The sequence below is a fragment of the Taurulus bubalis genome (genome assembly GCF_910589615.1).
Source record: "Taurulus bubalis genome assembly, chromosome: 2".
Classification (NCBI taxonomy): Eukaryota; Metazoa; Chordata; class Actinopteri; order Perciformes; family Cottidae; genus Taurulus; species Taurulus bubalis.
This window is the reverse complement of record NC_136590.1, coordinates 39,665,769-39,681,971: the sequence shown is the minus strand read 5'-3', so window position 1 is coordinate 39,681,971 and position 16,203 is coordinate 39,665,769. Positions and strand designations below refer to the sequence as shown.

The 16,203-nt window shown below is 44.5% G+C and overlaps 1 protein-coding gene across 2 annotated transcripts in view; it reads right to left on the bottom strand.

Annotated features, from left to right (window-relative positions):
• The window catches only part of abr (ABR activator of RhoGEF and GTPase), a gene marked incomplete at its 5' end in the record, with an annotated part of 105,430 nt that overhangs the window by 60,358 nt on the left and 28,869 nt on the right, over positions 1 to 16,203 (bottom strand). For both annotated transcript variants that reach the window (XM_079214458.1, XM_079214459.1), the window contains 3 exons: positions 952 to 1,137; positions 3,215 to 3,313; positions 10,557 to 10,738. In XM_079214458.1, the coding sequence (XP_079070584.1) occupies positions 952 to 1,137; positions 3,215 to 3,313; positions 10,557 to 10,738 (467 nt within the window). The remainder of the gene's footprint in view (positions 1 to 951; positions 1,138 to 3,214; positions 3,314 to 10,556; positions 10,739 to 16,203) is intronic.

Here is a 16,203-nt window from a genome sequence, read left to right as displayed (position 1 = left end):
GCTTATGTGATGTATATGTTCATAATAAAAATGACTAAAATCATTGTTTTATTCTCCATCTTCTGTGGTTTTGTTCCGAGGTTCCTGACTGTGGAGAGAGCCCTGTTGTTCCTGTGAGGTAGAAGAGGCTCACAGACGTCCACCAACACTTTCTCTAAATAGAGAAAGTGTTTGCCCGTCTAGTTTCCAGTCCAGGAAAATTACAAACCACAATATTCTGTCACCACAGTGGGACGTAGTCAGGGTGAACTAACAGGACACAGTGTGCCACGGTTTATTTACACTACTGCTCTCAACTCCAATGGCCAGTTGGAACAATTTGGTACTCACAACCTTTACTGATGACTGCTTCTGCACTTTACACACCGAATGGGCACATAACCTTGAAAATGTCCTCTCTGTGTGGAGTCATTACATTACAGCTTCTTACATTCTAGCTGAATGTGTCTATTGCAGCACGTTGCCTCAGTCAGTCGACACTATGCCAATCAGATATAATGGGCATCTAAAAAGAGACACACTGTGCATGCACTGTGTGCCGAGAAGCCCTGTTCAAATTGCAATATCCACTCACTGCAAATGTGACAATGTAATGATGTAACACAGAGGGAGGTCTGGCCGAGGCCTGGAGCCTTCACGCACACACACACACACACACAGCCTGTTTAGGAAACATAATCCAGCGCAAATATGACGGCGTTATGGATCGGAGGCTGCAACATTTCTGCTAATGCACCCAGACCACAGACATGGGAGAGTAAAGACACACACACACACACACACACACACACACACACACACACACACACACAGAGAGTGTAATTTAGACGAGTGATTCACAAATCACACAATTTTCCCTCTGACACTCATTTAAGTGTACCCTGTGAATGTTTGGAGAGGGTAAGAAGAAAAAAGAAGACGCTGTAGTTTCTGGGCCCTCGTCAGACTCACCAGCTTCTGGAACAAATGTCCCACGGTGACCTTCTCGTCCCACTGCTGGATGTTGGGTAGGAGGGCGTCGTAGAACTCCTTGTGGATCTCAAAAATGTCCTGGATTTTGTAAAAGATGGTCTCCACCTGCTGGATGGTCAGGACGGGCTGCGAGGACGTGGCCGTGGCTTTCAGGGGACGCATGGGCTGGGTAGTCGGAGACAGACAGACTCAGTGAACACAACCGTGATATACCTTTACCTACAGTAAAACAAAATAGGGAACTTCTTTGTCAATTTTCAAAAAGTATTTGTTAAGATAAGTTGTATAAAGCATTTATTTATGGCATCATGTTCTCATAAACAAGGGTGAAAGTTTATTTTAGTAGCAGACTTTGATTGAGGTGGTTAATTGACCAGTCAGTGGCTTAATTGGGTCAGTGCCTGAAACAACCCCCCCCTCAAAAGAAAACGCTCTTGATCTGTGATCTTGCTGTGCGTCACCCAGTGATAAGCGATGTAATCTTAGCCACTCTGCTTTGGGGTGGGGAGGGACCCTGAACTACAGAGAAAACAAAAAAGCTTTCACGGAAACAAAAATTCCCTCAGGCTGATGATGATGATGATGATGATGATGATGACGAGTCAGCCTCCCGCTGGCTGCAGCATCAGCCCCATCAGGTTTGACAACAGTGTTATCTCCATTCACATCCCTATGTTAACTGACAGGACGACGTCATGTGATTATGGAGGCTGCACAAATACGACATTTTAGTCGTTCCAAATGATACTTTAAGTTTAAAAACAGACAATTTACTCGTCCACAGATCTACTCAAAGTCAATATCTACTACAGTTACTAATAACAGATGTATGAGTATATAAAAGTGTATGTGGTCACAGGCAAATGAGAAATGGCTCATTCTCAGCTCATTTTGTGTGTGGCGTCATTGCTATTGACATATTGTAAATAAGAGCACCTGAACACAGTGATATTCGAGGCTTGTAGCCCCTTCTCATATCTATATCATCTGGTTTATTGACACATGAGATGTTGATGAACCAGGAGGAAAGGAAATGAAAGGACCTTTCTAGAGATCCACTTCTTGCTCATATTCAAACCTAAAAGTTATGTTCCCAAACAGACATTATGCCAAAGTTCTTGAGGTCTATCACACCTTTAATTTAAGCTATCTGGCAGGTGAGAAGAATTATATTTATTCTGTCTCTTTGAAGCACAGTGAGGTGGTTTGTTAAGAGTTTGTGTCCGAAACGGCAAGCTACATAAAATGGATTTGTCCTTGCTCCTTGCCATGAGTTACCTCCTCAGGTATTAAAAGGGTGTCCTGAATTGCATTTTCCCATGTTTTCATGTTTATGGGACTAATGGAGAGATTTTTTTTAGATTGGTCCAGCAGCCGCTAAACAGGCTGGAATGTTATTGCTCGGGGCAGCGCCTCGCTATAAATTTAAGTGCACTAAGAGTGCTTGTTTTTGCCACGGATCAGACTGTTAGTGTAAGTGTCTGACAACATTATGAAAAGGGCCCTACAGAGAAATAAAATGTTTGTTATGGGTCATGCGGCTGGAAACGTGGGTTTGAGTCAGTGAGTACAGAAAGCTTTGTGTTCGATTTAGCTGATTTCAACAATTTGGTTAATGTTGTCAGACACTAATAACAACAACTAGTCGACGTATGGTGACAACGAGGAGTTTCCCTGAGTGATGGCGAGACGTTTAGCGGCAGGGTCCGCCATCTATGCTAGACTAATGTCAAGAATGGTTGTCCCGATTAGACACAAAAATGGCAAAATAGGATCCAGGATGAAAAAAACTAAATAAACATCAGTTTGCCTACTGACTACAGCGTTGTAGTGTAGCTGTTGTGTGTGACGGTCCGTCCGTGCACAGTCTTTACAGTGTGACGTCAAACTAACTTGATGTTGGTCAAAGGCCGTCACGTGGCTGAGAGCGGCAGGATATGACATCAAGCGCCCGAGCATTGGGGAAGCACACTGTGAACGATGCATGACACAGCAGTTTGACCTCTAACCCCTAATAACGCTCCGGCAGTTCACACTGCAACGCCGCTTTTTACCCCGAAAACAAGTTGATGCGTCCATCAGTGTCGGAAAGAGAGATTATCTTCACTCCAGCTGTTTTATTTGCATGCACTGTCCAGTTCATAACAATGTGGGCTTTTTGTTGTTGTTGCAGTTGTGTGTGTGTGTGTGTGTGTGTGTGTGTGTGTGTGTGTGTGTGTGTGTGTGTGTGTGTGTGTCTCACCAGTAGCAGGGCCTCCAGCTGGTTAATGTAGATCTCCTCACTGGCCAAGAAACCAGACAGCACCAGTTTCTTCATCTCCAGCCCTTTCTCTGTGTCTCCCTGCAGGAGAAAAACAGACCCTGAATGTAATAACGCAATAATTACACATGTAGTTATACATTGAATACAAACGAGGATCTTTTTGGTAAACTACTTGCATCCAGGATTAATTTCGTCACAGTGACTCAAGCTCATTTCCTGCATGATGCCACTGCAGTTACCCCATCAGGTAAACATCACGGAGCGAGAACCAAACAGGATGCACAGAACGTTTAGTCCTTTACTGAGGGAAAACACTGGTGGGCGTGAGAATTCATCAAAGGATTAAAAAGGTGAGACATGTAGCTGCAAGCAGTGAGCTAGAAAGGTTAAACTGAGGTAATTCATCTATTTTGGGTGGAACTATAGACCATACACGTCACAATGTTTTTATAAAGTCAAAAGAGTCTAAAGGTACTGCAGTTCTAAAGAAAGCAAAGTATATAATGGATTAAAAAGTACCTAAAAAGTACAAATGATTTACTGCTTACTTATTTGGCCATATTTTAGTTGTTCAGAAATTAGCAAGGCAAGTTTATTTGTATTGCAATTCAAAGAGCTTTAAATAAAACATCAAAAGACAAATGAAACACATTCATGTAAATACAATTAGAAACCTGTCGATAAAGAGCCAAGAGAGTAATCAGCGATGTTTACGCTTATTATTATACTGAAGACAGTGAAAAAAATTATCTGAAAATGAAGGTACATCCATCTTCAATTTATGTAAGAACATGAACCGTGTTAAAGTACGCTGATCGGCACACGGACTCACTGGTTTTAGCCTCACTCGTGCCATGTCCTCTAGTCAGCAAGCCTTTGATAAACAACTAGATTACACACCATGTAAGATATAGATATAAATAATAACAATGACTTATTAACGCCTACTGCGTCAGTCACACTATGCTGTAAACATCAGAAACCCACGGTGGTGTAAATATAACCTCAACAAATCAGGTACACTTGATTTATGACGCATATTAAAACATGTGTCGACCAAAGCTACACAAGCAATTCTCATTTAAATAATCCTCCATAGTGAAACTGCATATGAAGTAGCTCGACAGTGAATCAGCCGGCTGTCATTCACTCGTCCGCCCTCCCTCCACTAAGAAAGTGAAGAACTGTAGTCGGAGTGACGCTGAAGTGTCATATGTACTTAAAGGGAGGTCAAAGAACAGCTATGAGAGCAGAAAGGCAGATTAATTATTAACACGACCAGATCCTTAAAATGATATCGGCACTGCCAGCGCTGCCTGACAAGACGAGGAAGGAGCCATGACCTCATTGTTGTATGAACCCAATCGCCGCTGACGTCCACCTTTTGACACTGAAGTTTTAAATAAGTTCGCTGGAGAACAGCAGAGGTCTAGCAGGCATGACCTCATCCCACTTTTAGATATTTACCTGTGAATCACACGACACACAATATGCAAAAATTTGAAATGTCAAAGTCACATATTCAAAATGTTGTGATAACTCTTCGAACGCGAATGGTTCTCTGAAGTCACTGTGACGAATTAGAAAAACAAGGAGAGATCGTGTCTCTTCTAATTATTTGCAGTGATGTTCTGATTTCCAGTGATCAGAACATCACATGTATTGGAGCAGGGTTTGAGCCGATGAGATGGAGTCTCAGAGTGTTTTATTGCTCAAGAAAAGTCTCCCTTCTGACTAAAACACAGCACAAAAGCCGGACTAGAAGTGAGCTGCATTTCCTCTCGAGACTCCGAGCTGCTTCTCTGATATGCGAGTGCTGCTGCAGGCTCATCGTATGTATTTTAAGCACTGCCAACCACATGCGTGTGTCCACATCTCCAGACAACTTTGTTTTAATAAATGTCGTGGGGCTCTGGTTGAAATGACGTCCCAGGCCTGCTCCTAACAAGGTTTCTGAGACACGAGGCCGGATCTGTGTACTCTTCCCGACTCTTGACCGAGCAAACGCATTTTCCCGTCAAAGTAAAGAAGTATGTGTTGGTGACGTGAAAGAGCTTAACTCCTTCGGTGACAAACAGGTCACAGCCAGATGAAAAAGAAAAAACAGGAAAGGGGAAATATTTGTTCCTTTTTTCCCCCAACAGTGGGAATATTTCCCCTCAGCTGTACAAAAGAGCTACTGTGTGGCAAGAGGGATGAGAAATACATGAGCGGTGAAAGGACTTTTTTTCCATGGCAACCTGCTTCTGTTTCCTGCACTCTTCAGTAACGCTTTTCATAAAAAAAATAAAAAAAATAGCTGTATGCTTTTGTTTTTTTCAATTATTAAAATGATTGTATCTGTGCCCTCTGCTCTTATTCTGTGTGATAAAGGAGCTGCTATCAAGAATGACCCGAGAACAACACACTGCAGGCAGCCCTGCTATTTGTCAATTCATCTAGTGGGAGGAGCACACACACACACACACACACAAACACACACACACACACACACACACACACACACACACACACACACACACACACACACACACACACAAACACACACACACCTTAGCAGACAGAAGTTACTATGAGAAACAGGCCAGCCACTCTTAAAAAACCAGCAGAGTGAGAAGACATGTGCTCCAGAGTAGCTGCCCCTTCAAGCCCCGCTGTCACACCAATGGCTGACTCACACTCTCACACACTCTCTCTCACACACACACACTCTTGCAGCACAGCAGCTAAAAAAACCATCAGCAAGACTTTCCACTTTGCTAAATATAGCCGAGCGTTCATGTCCGGTCAGGGTGTGAGTCGCAGAAGTGTGCAATGTGTGCGAGTGTGTGTATATCCGCCTGCATCCAGCTGTCCAGCCGCTGTCTCACCTTGAACTGTCTATGTGTCGAAGTGATGGGATCCAGCTCCCCATCTCCATAATCAAACACCCCCTCCTCCTCCTCCATCTCCTCCTCCAGCACCCTATCCAAGTAGCACAGCACCTCCTCCTCGTCCTCCTCCATGATTATCTTTCTTTCCTTCCTTCCTTCCTCTCCTCTTTCTGCCCGAGATTCCCTCTCTTCAGGGCCTGCCTGGACACAGTGTCTTCCCCTCAGAGCAAGTCGTCTGGACGCCGACAGAGAGAGAGAGAGAGAAAGAGGACCCCGCCTACACAACCCCACCCCCTTCCTCTGCTGGGCTTCCTGGTGCGAGTGTGCATGTGTGTACTCTGTGTGTGCGTGTGCCGCTGTTCCACCTCGGTCGATGAGGTCTGCCCTCCCCCCTCCACGCCCCTCCCCTCACACGCTCTCCAGCCACTTCCTCGATGACTGTGTGCACTTCAGTCTGCGCCTCACCGGGAGAGTCGCTCAGCTTCACCCTCCTGCACCGCTGTTCTTCCGCATGTCTTCAGCCAAGAGGCTCTTCCTTCGGACACACAGTCCCTCTCTCTCTCTCTCTCTCTCACCCTCGCATCGCTTGAGTGCGAAAGAGTTCGCTCTCCTTCTCCCCCTCTGGCCATTGTGTCTTTATTGATCTGCTGAGAGCCGAGGCTGCGGAGCCGAGGCCGGCTAATGTGCCGCTGATTCTAATTACAGGTCACATAGTTCACTGGGCGAACACGGGACGGAAAAATAGTGTGGAGAAGAAAAAAAAGAAAAGGAAAAGACACGTGTGTGCACCAAGACGAGCGGCTAGGAAAATCAATAGCTCTGGCTGCTACAAAAGGAAGTGATTGACTTCAAGTCCCGATCAAGATGTGATGACTCAGCTATGAGCTCGTGTGTAATCGTGAATGGATGCAGTTCATATCCCCCCCCTGCTCCCGAGATGCCACTTTCCAGGAAGTCAGCCTCCCCTCCAGATTGTGCTCCGTCTCTCCGGCTGGCTCTTCAGGGTGTCCCCACACATCATCTGAGCGGGCCATTTCCGAGAAACTAATCTTGCAAAAATCTATGCGAGCTCCTCAGGTTGCAAAACCACCGGGCCTGTATTGTGAACATGCAGGTCTAAACTGATTTTACAAGCACAGGATTTAGGAAGTAAAGTGATGCCCAGAAGGTCAATCCAAGCCCTTATTAGTGGCGAAAGAGGAAAGAAAATAATGTCAGACCTCAAAATAATAAATATAACGAGGATAAAAAAAAGAAAATAGAGAAACAAAATCATAAAAGTAGTCAAGTCTATTTTATGCGTAGCCTCATGCAACACCCTCTATCCTTCGACTCTCCATTCAAACAAGGAAACCCCTTTAAAAAGGAGGTTAACAGTGGAGACACTATGGTTCTAAAGCAAATAAAAAGCTCTCAGAGTTAGTTTAACTCTCATGCTTGTGATTTACAAACGCCGAATGCCTGATTCCTGGCACGGTGGTGTCAGCGTTGGCTCTCCCATGTCAGCAGATGAAGGGCAGACTCAGCGGAAAGAAAGGCCGAGTTAACAAGGCGGTGAGGAGGTGGACCACTTCAGTGGAAATAGACTGTTATAGTCCACGTGGCTGCAGCGTCTGACGCGAAGCCTCCAACCAAAAAAAACACAATGACTCACTTTGCTACAAGTGGTCAGTAGTCAGTGGGTGAATAAATACAGAATATGGAACCAGAACTTCAGATCTAGATTTTCTTGTGCTTGAAGGTGGAAGGATTAAAATGCTATGTTTATACTTCGTACTGTGAACCTTGTACAGTCGAACATTGTGAACATTTCTGCAGAAACCAAACCACCAAAATAAAAACTGCCCAGCTCTTCCATTTTGTATTCGGATTTATTGCACTTTTTATAGTATTTATTTATACATTTATTGTATTTTTCTTCTATTCTATGTTTATGTTCCTTGTCCATATTTCTTCCTATTTTTATTGCATGTGTTCTATTCTTTCTATTTATGATTATTGGGCATATAATTGGGCTATAATTTTCTTTATCGTTTCTTTGTTTTTGCAATACTTTTATTTTGTCATTTAAATGCATCTTTTGTTTACGTTATGCACAAACACATCAAAGCAAATTCACTAAATGTGAAAATCTACTTTGGTAATAAATCAGATTCTGTTTAATCTCTGACCTGTGAGCTTAAAAAAAAAAGAAAACAAAAAAAAGGTTGGCCTTTTTAAATCGCAGTCAACATGCAGTTTTCTACCTAAAAATGCCTTTTGCAACCAAGTTATCAAATAATTTGAACATGAACATTATTTCCCATAAAGCATAATTAATTGTAGCCAGCCTCTCGCAACAAGTCATTGAACTATTCCTTCAACTGTATAAATGGTTTCTTCATGTGAAAATGTCCCGTCTCTTCTTACCCCACATGTCCACTAGATGGAGACACATTTGTACTTACAGGAGCTGAGCCCCAGCTCAGAGACTCGCAATGAATTCCAGAGAACAATAAGCTTAATCATTCATAAATCACCACTACAAGAAGGTCAATGATCAAGGCCACGTTGTATTTACATTACCAAGAAAATACAGTGATAACAGAGTTGCTTGGAGAAGAGATTAAAAAAAATGAGCCAATGGGAGAGAGCAGGCAGACTAAAGAGCAAACAGAGCAAGAGGGAGCTGCGAGATTCAGGATGGAAAAGGTGATCCTGAGGCATTTCTACAAAAGGTGTCAAAAGAGAGGGAGTCTTTTACCAGGAAAAGTCCCATTTTTGAATAATGTGGAATGGAGAAGTGTGAAAGTGTAAATCCCATCACAAAAGTCTGAGCCACAACTCTTTCAGGTTGTTATCGCGCTGCATGTCAAAGCTGCTGTGTGGCGGGAAAGTCTCTCTCTCTCTCTTCATGACTCCAGCTGAGCCTCCTAAGGTGCTGAAGCACCGACTCACAGTCACACACACACACACACACGTACACGCACACAAGTACATCCGCACACACACCCACCCACCCACACACACCTTCAAGGCAGGGAAAGAGCTCTGCTTAACCCTGACCTACTGAAATGAAGGAGGGAATGAGTAAACAACAGGACGCTGCAATATGCAGATCAAAACACTTACATAACAGTCTGTGTTTTTATATCACGGCTTCATTGCTACACTCTCTGTCAGAAGGTTGTGTCATGACAACGACCCGATGTATTTCCATTTGGAGAGAGCTTTTTGCATCCGCTTTTCCAAACGCCAGGTGTCTGGTTGGACTCAACCTGGGAAATCCACAGAAAGCGGGATGTTTTCTATCCCCTGCAGCAAACAGAGGAGGCCTCTTCTTTCTCACATGGCCACTGTGGCGGAATAAACAAAAACAAAAAAAACACCTCCAGTATCTAATTTCTCAATTATGCACAGCGGGTGGCCAGTAATAAACTGAACATCTAAATCAAAACGGACCACATCACTGGACAAATAAGATAAATTCTGCATTCACAGACAAATTGGCAGACTGCTGCTGCTGTCAAGCCCCATCTGGGTCACTGGTCGTCTTCCTGCTGCTGTGAATGCACCACCTGCAGTGTGCTGCAGGCGGTCCAGCCGTTGTGGCTAATCGCTAGCAATTAAACCGGGTCTGGATCCGCCGGCTACCTTTCGGGACGAAACCTACTCCTTCCTTCTTATTACAAGGACAAACGGTGGCTGGGGACAAGTCGGCTTTAACTGCGTTGTGTTCCAGACATGATTATGTAAAACATCATGGAAAACTGTTTTGAATAATACAGTCGAGGAGGGAGTGCTTTGAAGACTCTTTTGGGTGGGACACTGGCGAACAGGTTACATTCTTTTTAGTATGCAACCAGAGTCGCCGCCTCTGAATGCAAGTTTAAGGCACAGCATTGGCTTTGCTTTTCAGAAATGGACAAGAAGGCTGATGACAGGATGACCAAGAACTCTTCCAATGCACAGATGGGCATGTGAGTATTAAGATAGGCTTGAAAAAAACGTGAAACTATCCTTTAAAATAATCTATTTGAGAAATGTCTGTTAAGAATGTTAATTAGAAAAGTAAAGGATAATGGGACTTTGGATAAAAAAATATTATTATGTGGAATACTAGAACAAAGAATGACAGAAACAGCCGCTATACCAATTAACACAGTTATTCAGTCTAATAACTTCAGATTGTACCTTCAGGTCTTTTAGGATTTTCCACATATTCTCCCCTTCAGAAATTGGCCTGGAAGAGAACTGCACCTGAGCTAATCAGTCATCTGCCTGCGATCACAACCTGAAGCATCCAGCTTGTGATTTACGTTGCTCGGCCCCCTCGCTCCATCGGTCCCATTATTTAGTAATACGAAGCTGTGTGTCCAAGTTGAAGACGACTACTGGCTCGTACCTGCCTCCGCATGGAAGTGTGTGTTTGTGTGTGTGTGTGTGTGTGTGTGTGTGTGTGCTCTCACCCCTGCCAGCAGGCCCTCCGGTGGTGTTGGGGACACCGCCTCTCCGTCAGGCCCTTGCGGCGCGCACAGCTGGGGCGACATGGTGGGCGATTCGTCTATGTAGGGCAGCGTCTCCGAGCCGTCCTGAGACTTGCCGTCCTCCGCTCCGTCCCCCTCGTAGCCATCTGTGTTGTAGTTGAAGTCTGGAGGGCAGAGCGACAGAGAGAAATGACGATTAGCAGTTCACCACAAAGAAGAAAGAAGGCCACGACCGCCACTTATTGTAGCACGACTACACACACACACACAAAGGATGGGTGAAAGCTGGACAATTTATACACGCAGTTTAACAAATTAACAAATAGTTAAAAGGAATATTAAACTTCTTCGATCACACAGAAAAACATTGGATTGTTGAAGCTGGTGTGAAGCTCAACAACAAGCTGACAGCACCACATGAAACTGGCCAAACTATAGAATACCACAGCCCTTTTTTCTCAGTTTTTCTCTGATCATGTAGCACCAATTTCAAAAATATGTGAGCCCTTCTCACCGCACAGACAGCCTAGTTTCATGTAAAAAGGCCAGCGGTGGAATACTTCTTTAAAAGATGGACATCTAATCTACCCCCTGTGCTGAGGCTGCTACAAAGCAGCAAACTCCACATGTAACTCTCTTCCTTTAAGTTGAACTTTGTGCCTACGTATCTCAGTCGTTGGGTTTTTATACATTTGGCCTAGTATCAGTATTGAGGTCGATATTCATGGCCAGTGACAACGCTGGCGTTCAGGCCTGAGTAACAGTGGCAGCTCCAGTGGAAGGGAACAGCGCCGACAACGCAACGACTCCTGCCCTGCCTTCAAATAAACACCGGTGAAGAAAACAGTGGAATAACAACAAGACGTGAGGAAATATAAAAAGCCTGTGTGAAACATAAAAATGCTTGGTTGACGCCTTTTCAAGAATCTGATGTCTTATTGGAGAGGAGAGGTGCGTCTCATCGATGATGAAAACCAAACACATACTGTAATGAAACATGTTTGCGTATGTTTACACACTTATTACAGATTGTGCAAGATCCAGTAGAACAGGAGTGCATGCACCAAAGCTTGTGTAACTTTGACAAAAAGCAGTTGAAAAAGCCCAACGCACTGCTGCAAAGGCAAAGTATGTGGGAGGCGTGTAGGTGAGCCTCTCTGACTGCACTGAGCTCAAGCAGCGCTTTAGAAAGTACAAACGCGCGAGAATCCACCGGTCGTGCAGTCGTGAATATGCTGGAGAGGAGTGGGGGGCGGGGCATAGGATGACACGCGCTGTCAAGCTAATGTTGATGGACACGGCTGTCACCTTCCGACACGCACGTAACCCGCAGGACCGCCCACCTGCCGATCAAAGAAATAATAATAAAAAAATCCCCTCCGTCTGTTGGTCGCATGTGAGTATGTACGTGGACCGTGGAGAGTCACAGCTACCATATGGTTTATTTGGAGCCGTTGGGCAAATGGTGCACTGGGGCCGTCAGCTGACTCGGTGAAGCATGCACAGAAAACAGTGGCAGAGGGCCGAAGCGCTGCAAGAAGACACAAGTAGAACATGAGGCGCTGAGGTTAAGACGGGGGGTTAAAACACTGAGGTAAAGGCATTTGTCCAACTCCAACTGCGCTGTGATCGTTCCGTAGAGAAGATCTGTGTGTGTTTGTTTGTTTTCTCACTCTCTTCCATCTGTTCCCTCTCTGACTCTTCTGCACACCTTCTGGCATCCTGACATGCTAGTTTGTCACAATCTGTTATATTTGTGTGCAAATAAAACAGAACTGTTCTTAGTTAAGATATTTACCTGATGTTATAAAACTCAACAGAGCACCGCAACACTCACGTTTCCTCCCAACACACGGCCCATGATTTGTCCACTCAACTGTGAGCCGGGAAGATGTATTGACAGCACAGAAAGACTCGCACGGTGCACTCAGCATGGCACTGGCGTCTAGACCGAGCACCGATGTCTGTTGCCTCGTTTTTTTTACAAAAGATGTAGGCAATGAGCCCTTTTCTATTTACAGAAACATCAATAGGCAGCAGGAATCATTCAGAAATGAGGTGTCCAGAGCAGAGAGCCAGTCCGTCACCGAAGACAGAATTGGAACATCGAAGGACAAAGCAGAGAAACCGACCCATGCGCAGCCTACAGTGCGCACACACACACACACACACACACACACACACACACACAAACACAAACACAAACAAGTGTTGTCCTTCTAGGTAACTTACAGTCGCCTCAAGACCGAGACTCAGAGGGAGGGAGGAGCAGAGACAAGAGAAACAGGCTTATTGTGAAAATGTCTCTTTCCACTGGCTGCTCGGACAAGATCGGACGAGATCGGACAAGATCGAGGAAAAAAAACAGCCACAACAAAAGGTTGAGTAAAACATCAGTTTCAAACTAAAAAGGCGGCCAATACAAGGCAGAATGATACACACACACAATTATGGCTCATGGGCTATAAAAGAAACAGGTGAAATTCTAGTCACAAATGTGCTTCCTCTTTGGAGTCAAATAAGCAGTACACTTCTGCAGATTTCATTGGGCTTCACTGAACGAGCCATCAGATAACAAAGAGGAAGAGAGCGACATAGAGAAGGAGAAAATTATATAATTCAGGTTAACTAGCTTATTGTTTAGAATTCAGAACTAATTCATGATTGAGAGTCTTCCTTTTGCACAAATATGGGGCATTATAATAATGTGGTTTCCTATGCTGTGAATCATTTTGGGACCTTGGTACAGCAAGACAGGTTTTCCCAGACAAGATGCAAATGCTAAAAAAATACATAACACAGTATCCACAGTCACAGTTATCTGCTCGGCCTCTGACAGCCCGAAATGTCAACCGCCTCAGTCGGCTAATGCACCCTGACAATCCCCGTGCGTGACAAACAGAAGAAAATAATAGTAATCAATGCCGCTCAGTCCAGGGAGAGGGATTCTTCAGCCTCGCCATAGGCTGTTCAATAGAGCGGCCCACCCACTCCCCAAACACACATTAGACAGGGCTTGAACGGGGACGAGCACAACATGACACGCAATGAGAGATAAAAGCGAGTAACAGGATCGACTTGCAGAGGAGGAAGACCCTATTGAGAAATCAATACAACCTCGGCCTGGCAAGCCACTTGTTGACGGACACAGACACACACACACACACACACACACACACACACACACACACACACCTACCGCTGGAGAAGAGAGAACGAATGGAGCACGAGGCCTCCATGAAAAAATTCATGACTGCGTAGGCGAGTGCGTCTGCACGGAGCTCCTTCACCGGTCGTCGTCCATGGCACCAAAGCAGCGAGGCTGAATTCCCCCCACGGAGACTAAGCTTCTTCGGCTTCTTCTGCGACTTTAAAAAGTCCACTCAGCGGTGCGGACAACAAGAGCGACTTGTAACAATGTTTTTTGGAGCTGCTCCCTGTTGAGCACTTCCTTTTCAGATAGGGCTTTATTAAAATTAGAGCCACAATGCCCCATTGAAAGACGGTCGCAGCCCGAGAGGAAGCAATAAACACCGCCCAAAGTGTACTGTATGCATCAACGGGTTTCTCTTTTCGAGCCTACATCCTACAACCACAGACTCATTTGTGATTGTAAAAGTTACACCGTTTGTTGAATTTAAAAAAAAAGGAGACGTGCGTTCTCATCACTGAGAGAACATGCGACTGTTTACCTTATGCCAGCTGTAGTAGAGCTGCACTTTAGATGGAGCCGCAGAGGTGAACATAACTTTAAAAGGTTTCCCTTGTTAACCATTAAAAAAAAGGTAATGTTGAGTGAATTTACAAGGGGTCAGTATCTAACAAACATGGCTGACCCGACAGGCACTTTGAATGCAGGAAAACATGTCCCTTCAGTGAGAGGAGACCCACGCCGTTCAACGCAAACGTTTAGATTTAAATGTAATGTCGAGGAGGGTTCGACCCCGCTGCAGATGTGCTGAAGTGCCAACACTAGACTACAAATCACATCATCTAAATATTAGGAAAACTCTCACAGTACATACAGACCGTAGCACTAGAAGCATCTCTTATGGCATCAGGACAGGTGGGATCTGCATCTGTCCCCGTAACATCAACTTAAACCGATTGTGTTTTTAAGAACTGTTTTTTGTGTGTGTTGTGAAACAGCTTAACACAAAAGAGGATTTGTTCTCTTCTGGGCTATTGAAGAAAATACCATTGGACATGATGAACATTTAAGAGAAAACAAGCTTCTGCAGCACATCCACCCCCCTACTGCATTGCATTCTGGGCTACTGAGACATTTGTAGCTCCACTGCTGTGGATTGTGGAATTGTCAGCGTAAACACAGAGATTGATTCTGAGGGATTTACTGCGAAAACTGACATTTCCGCCGTTGTATTAAATACTGAAATACTGAAAAGGTCACGTTCTGAAACCTGTGACGTAACGTAATCTCCACATGGCCAGTTACTCACGGGAACGGGATTAAAATAAAAACAAAAACCCACAAACAAACAAAACAGATGCAGAAATTACAAATTCATCACCAAGATTATAGAAGTTTCGGGGGTGGATTTTTCCTCGCACCTCTCTTAAAAGCAAACACATGTTTTTGATGCTGTTCTCTCTCTGGACCTACTTTGTGCTCCACATACTGCTCAGGGAAATTAGTGCTGCCCATGAGACGCAGAGACGCACTCTCTCACATCACAGAAACATGCTCTACACAATTACTCATAGGCTCTGAGTGTGTTGATGGGGTGAGATCAATGAGGCGCCAGTTAATAAGGAACAGCTTGCGCCGGAAACGCTTTCAAACGGGGTAAATAAACACACACAGATCTGCCATTGCAGAATTGCTCACTTCACTGACTGCATGAGTCTATGTGGCAGAGTGCGAGTGGAAATCTACCTCAGCAGTTTCAGAGCAACAAGTTCAAGGGATCAAAGTCAACACAGAGAAACAAATCGGAGAAATTATTAAACTGTCGAAATGCTGGTGACGTACTCCGGAGCAATAAAACATAAGCCCGGGCCTTAAATAAAAGGAGGCTTTTCAGAACTCATCCATCTCTGACGCCGTTCATTATTTCCATATAGGACGGAGTTATTCCCTGATGCATTCAAGGAAGCCCCGAAATGTGACATTTGAGGGGGAGCTGCTGAACAATTACCTCTTTAATTGAAATGCAAATATGAACGCAACAACTCTCAGAGATAGATCGTCTGAGACAAGCAAGTACTTGCAATAATTATGTGCAGTCCCTGTCTGAAAGCCTCCCTAAATAAAGAGAATAACTCGTGATATGCTTTGGATAATGGTTGAAAGTAAAATTAACGTTATTTGTGGTTAAAGGGATAAAACATACAAAATTCTCCTATGTGGTCCTTTAAAGACGTTAGAGGTGAAGGGCTGAAAGGAGAGCTGCTGTTCGGAGAGCATCTTTTGACCGACGAACACATGAGGAAGAGCATTTCGTCAATACACAAGAAGCCATTATTAGATTTTGGGCAGCAGAGAGACCAGACGGATCCAGATGTTCACCTGAGAATAAGTGCTGTGGTGTGTGGTGGTTGGCCGCCATGACTGCAGGCGAGCTCAAATATATTTGAACAACCGTCTCTCTCACATGCACACGATGAC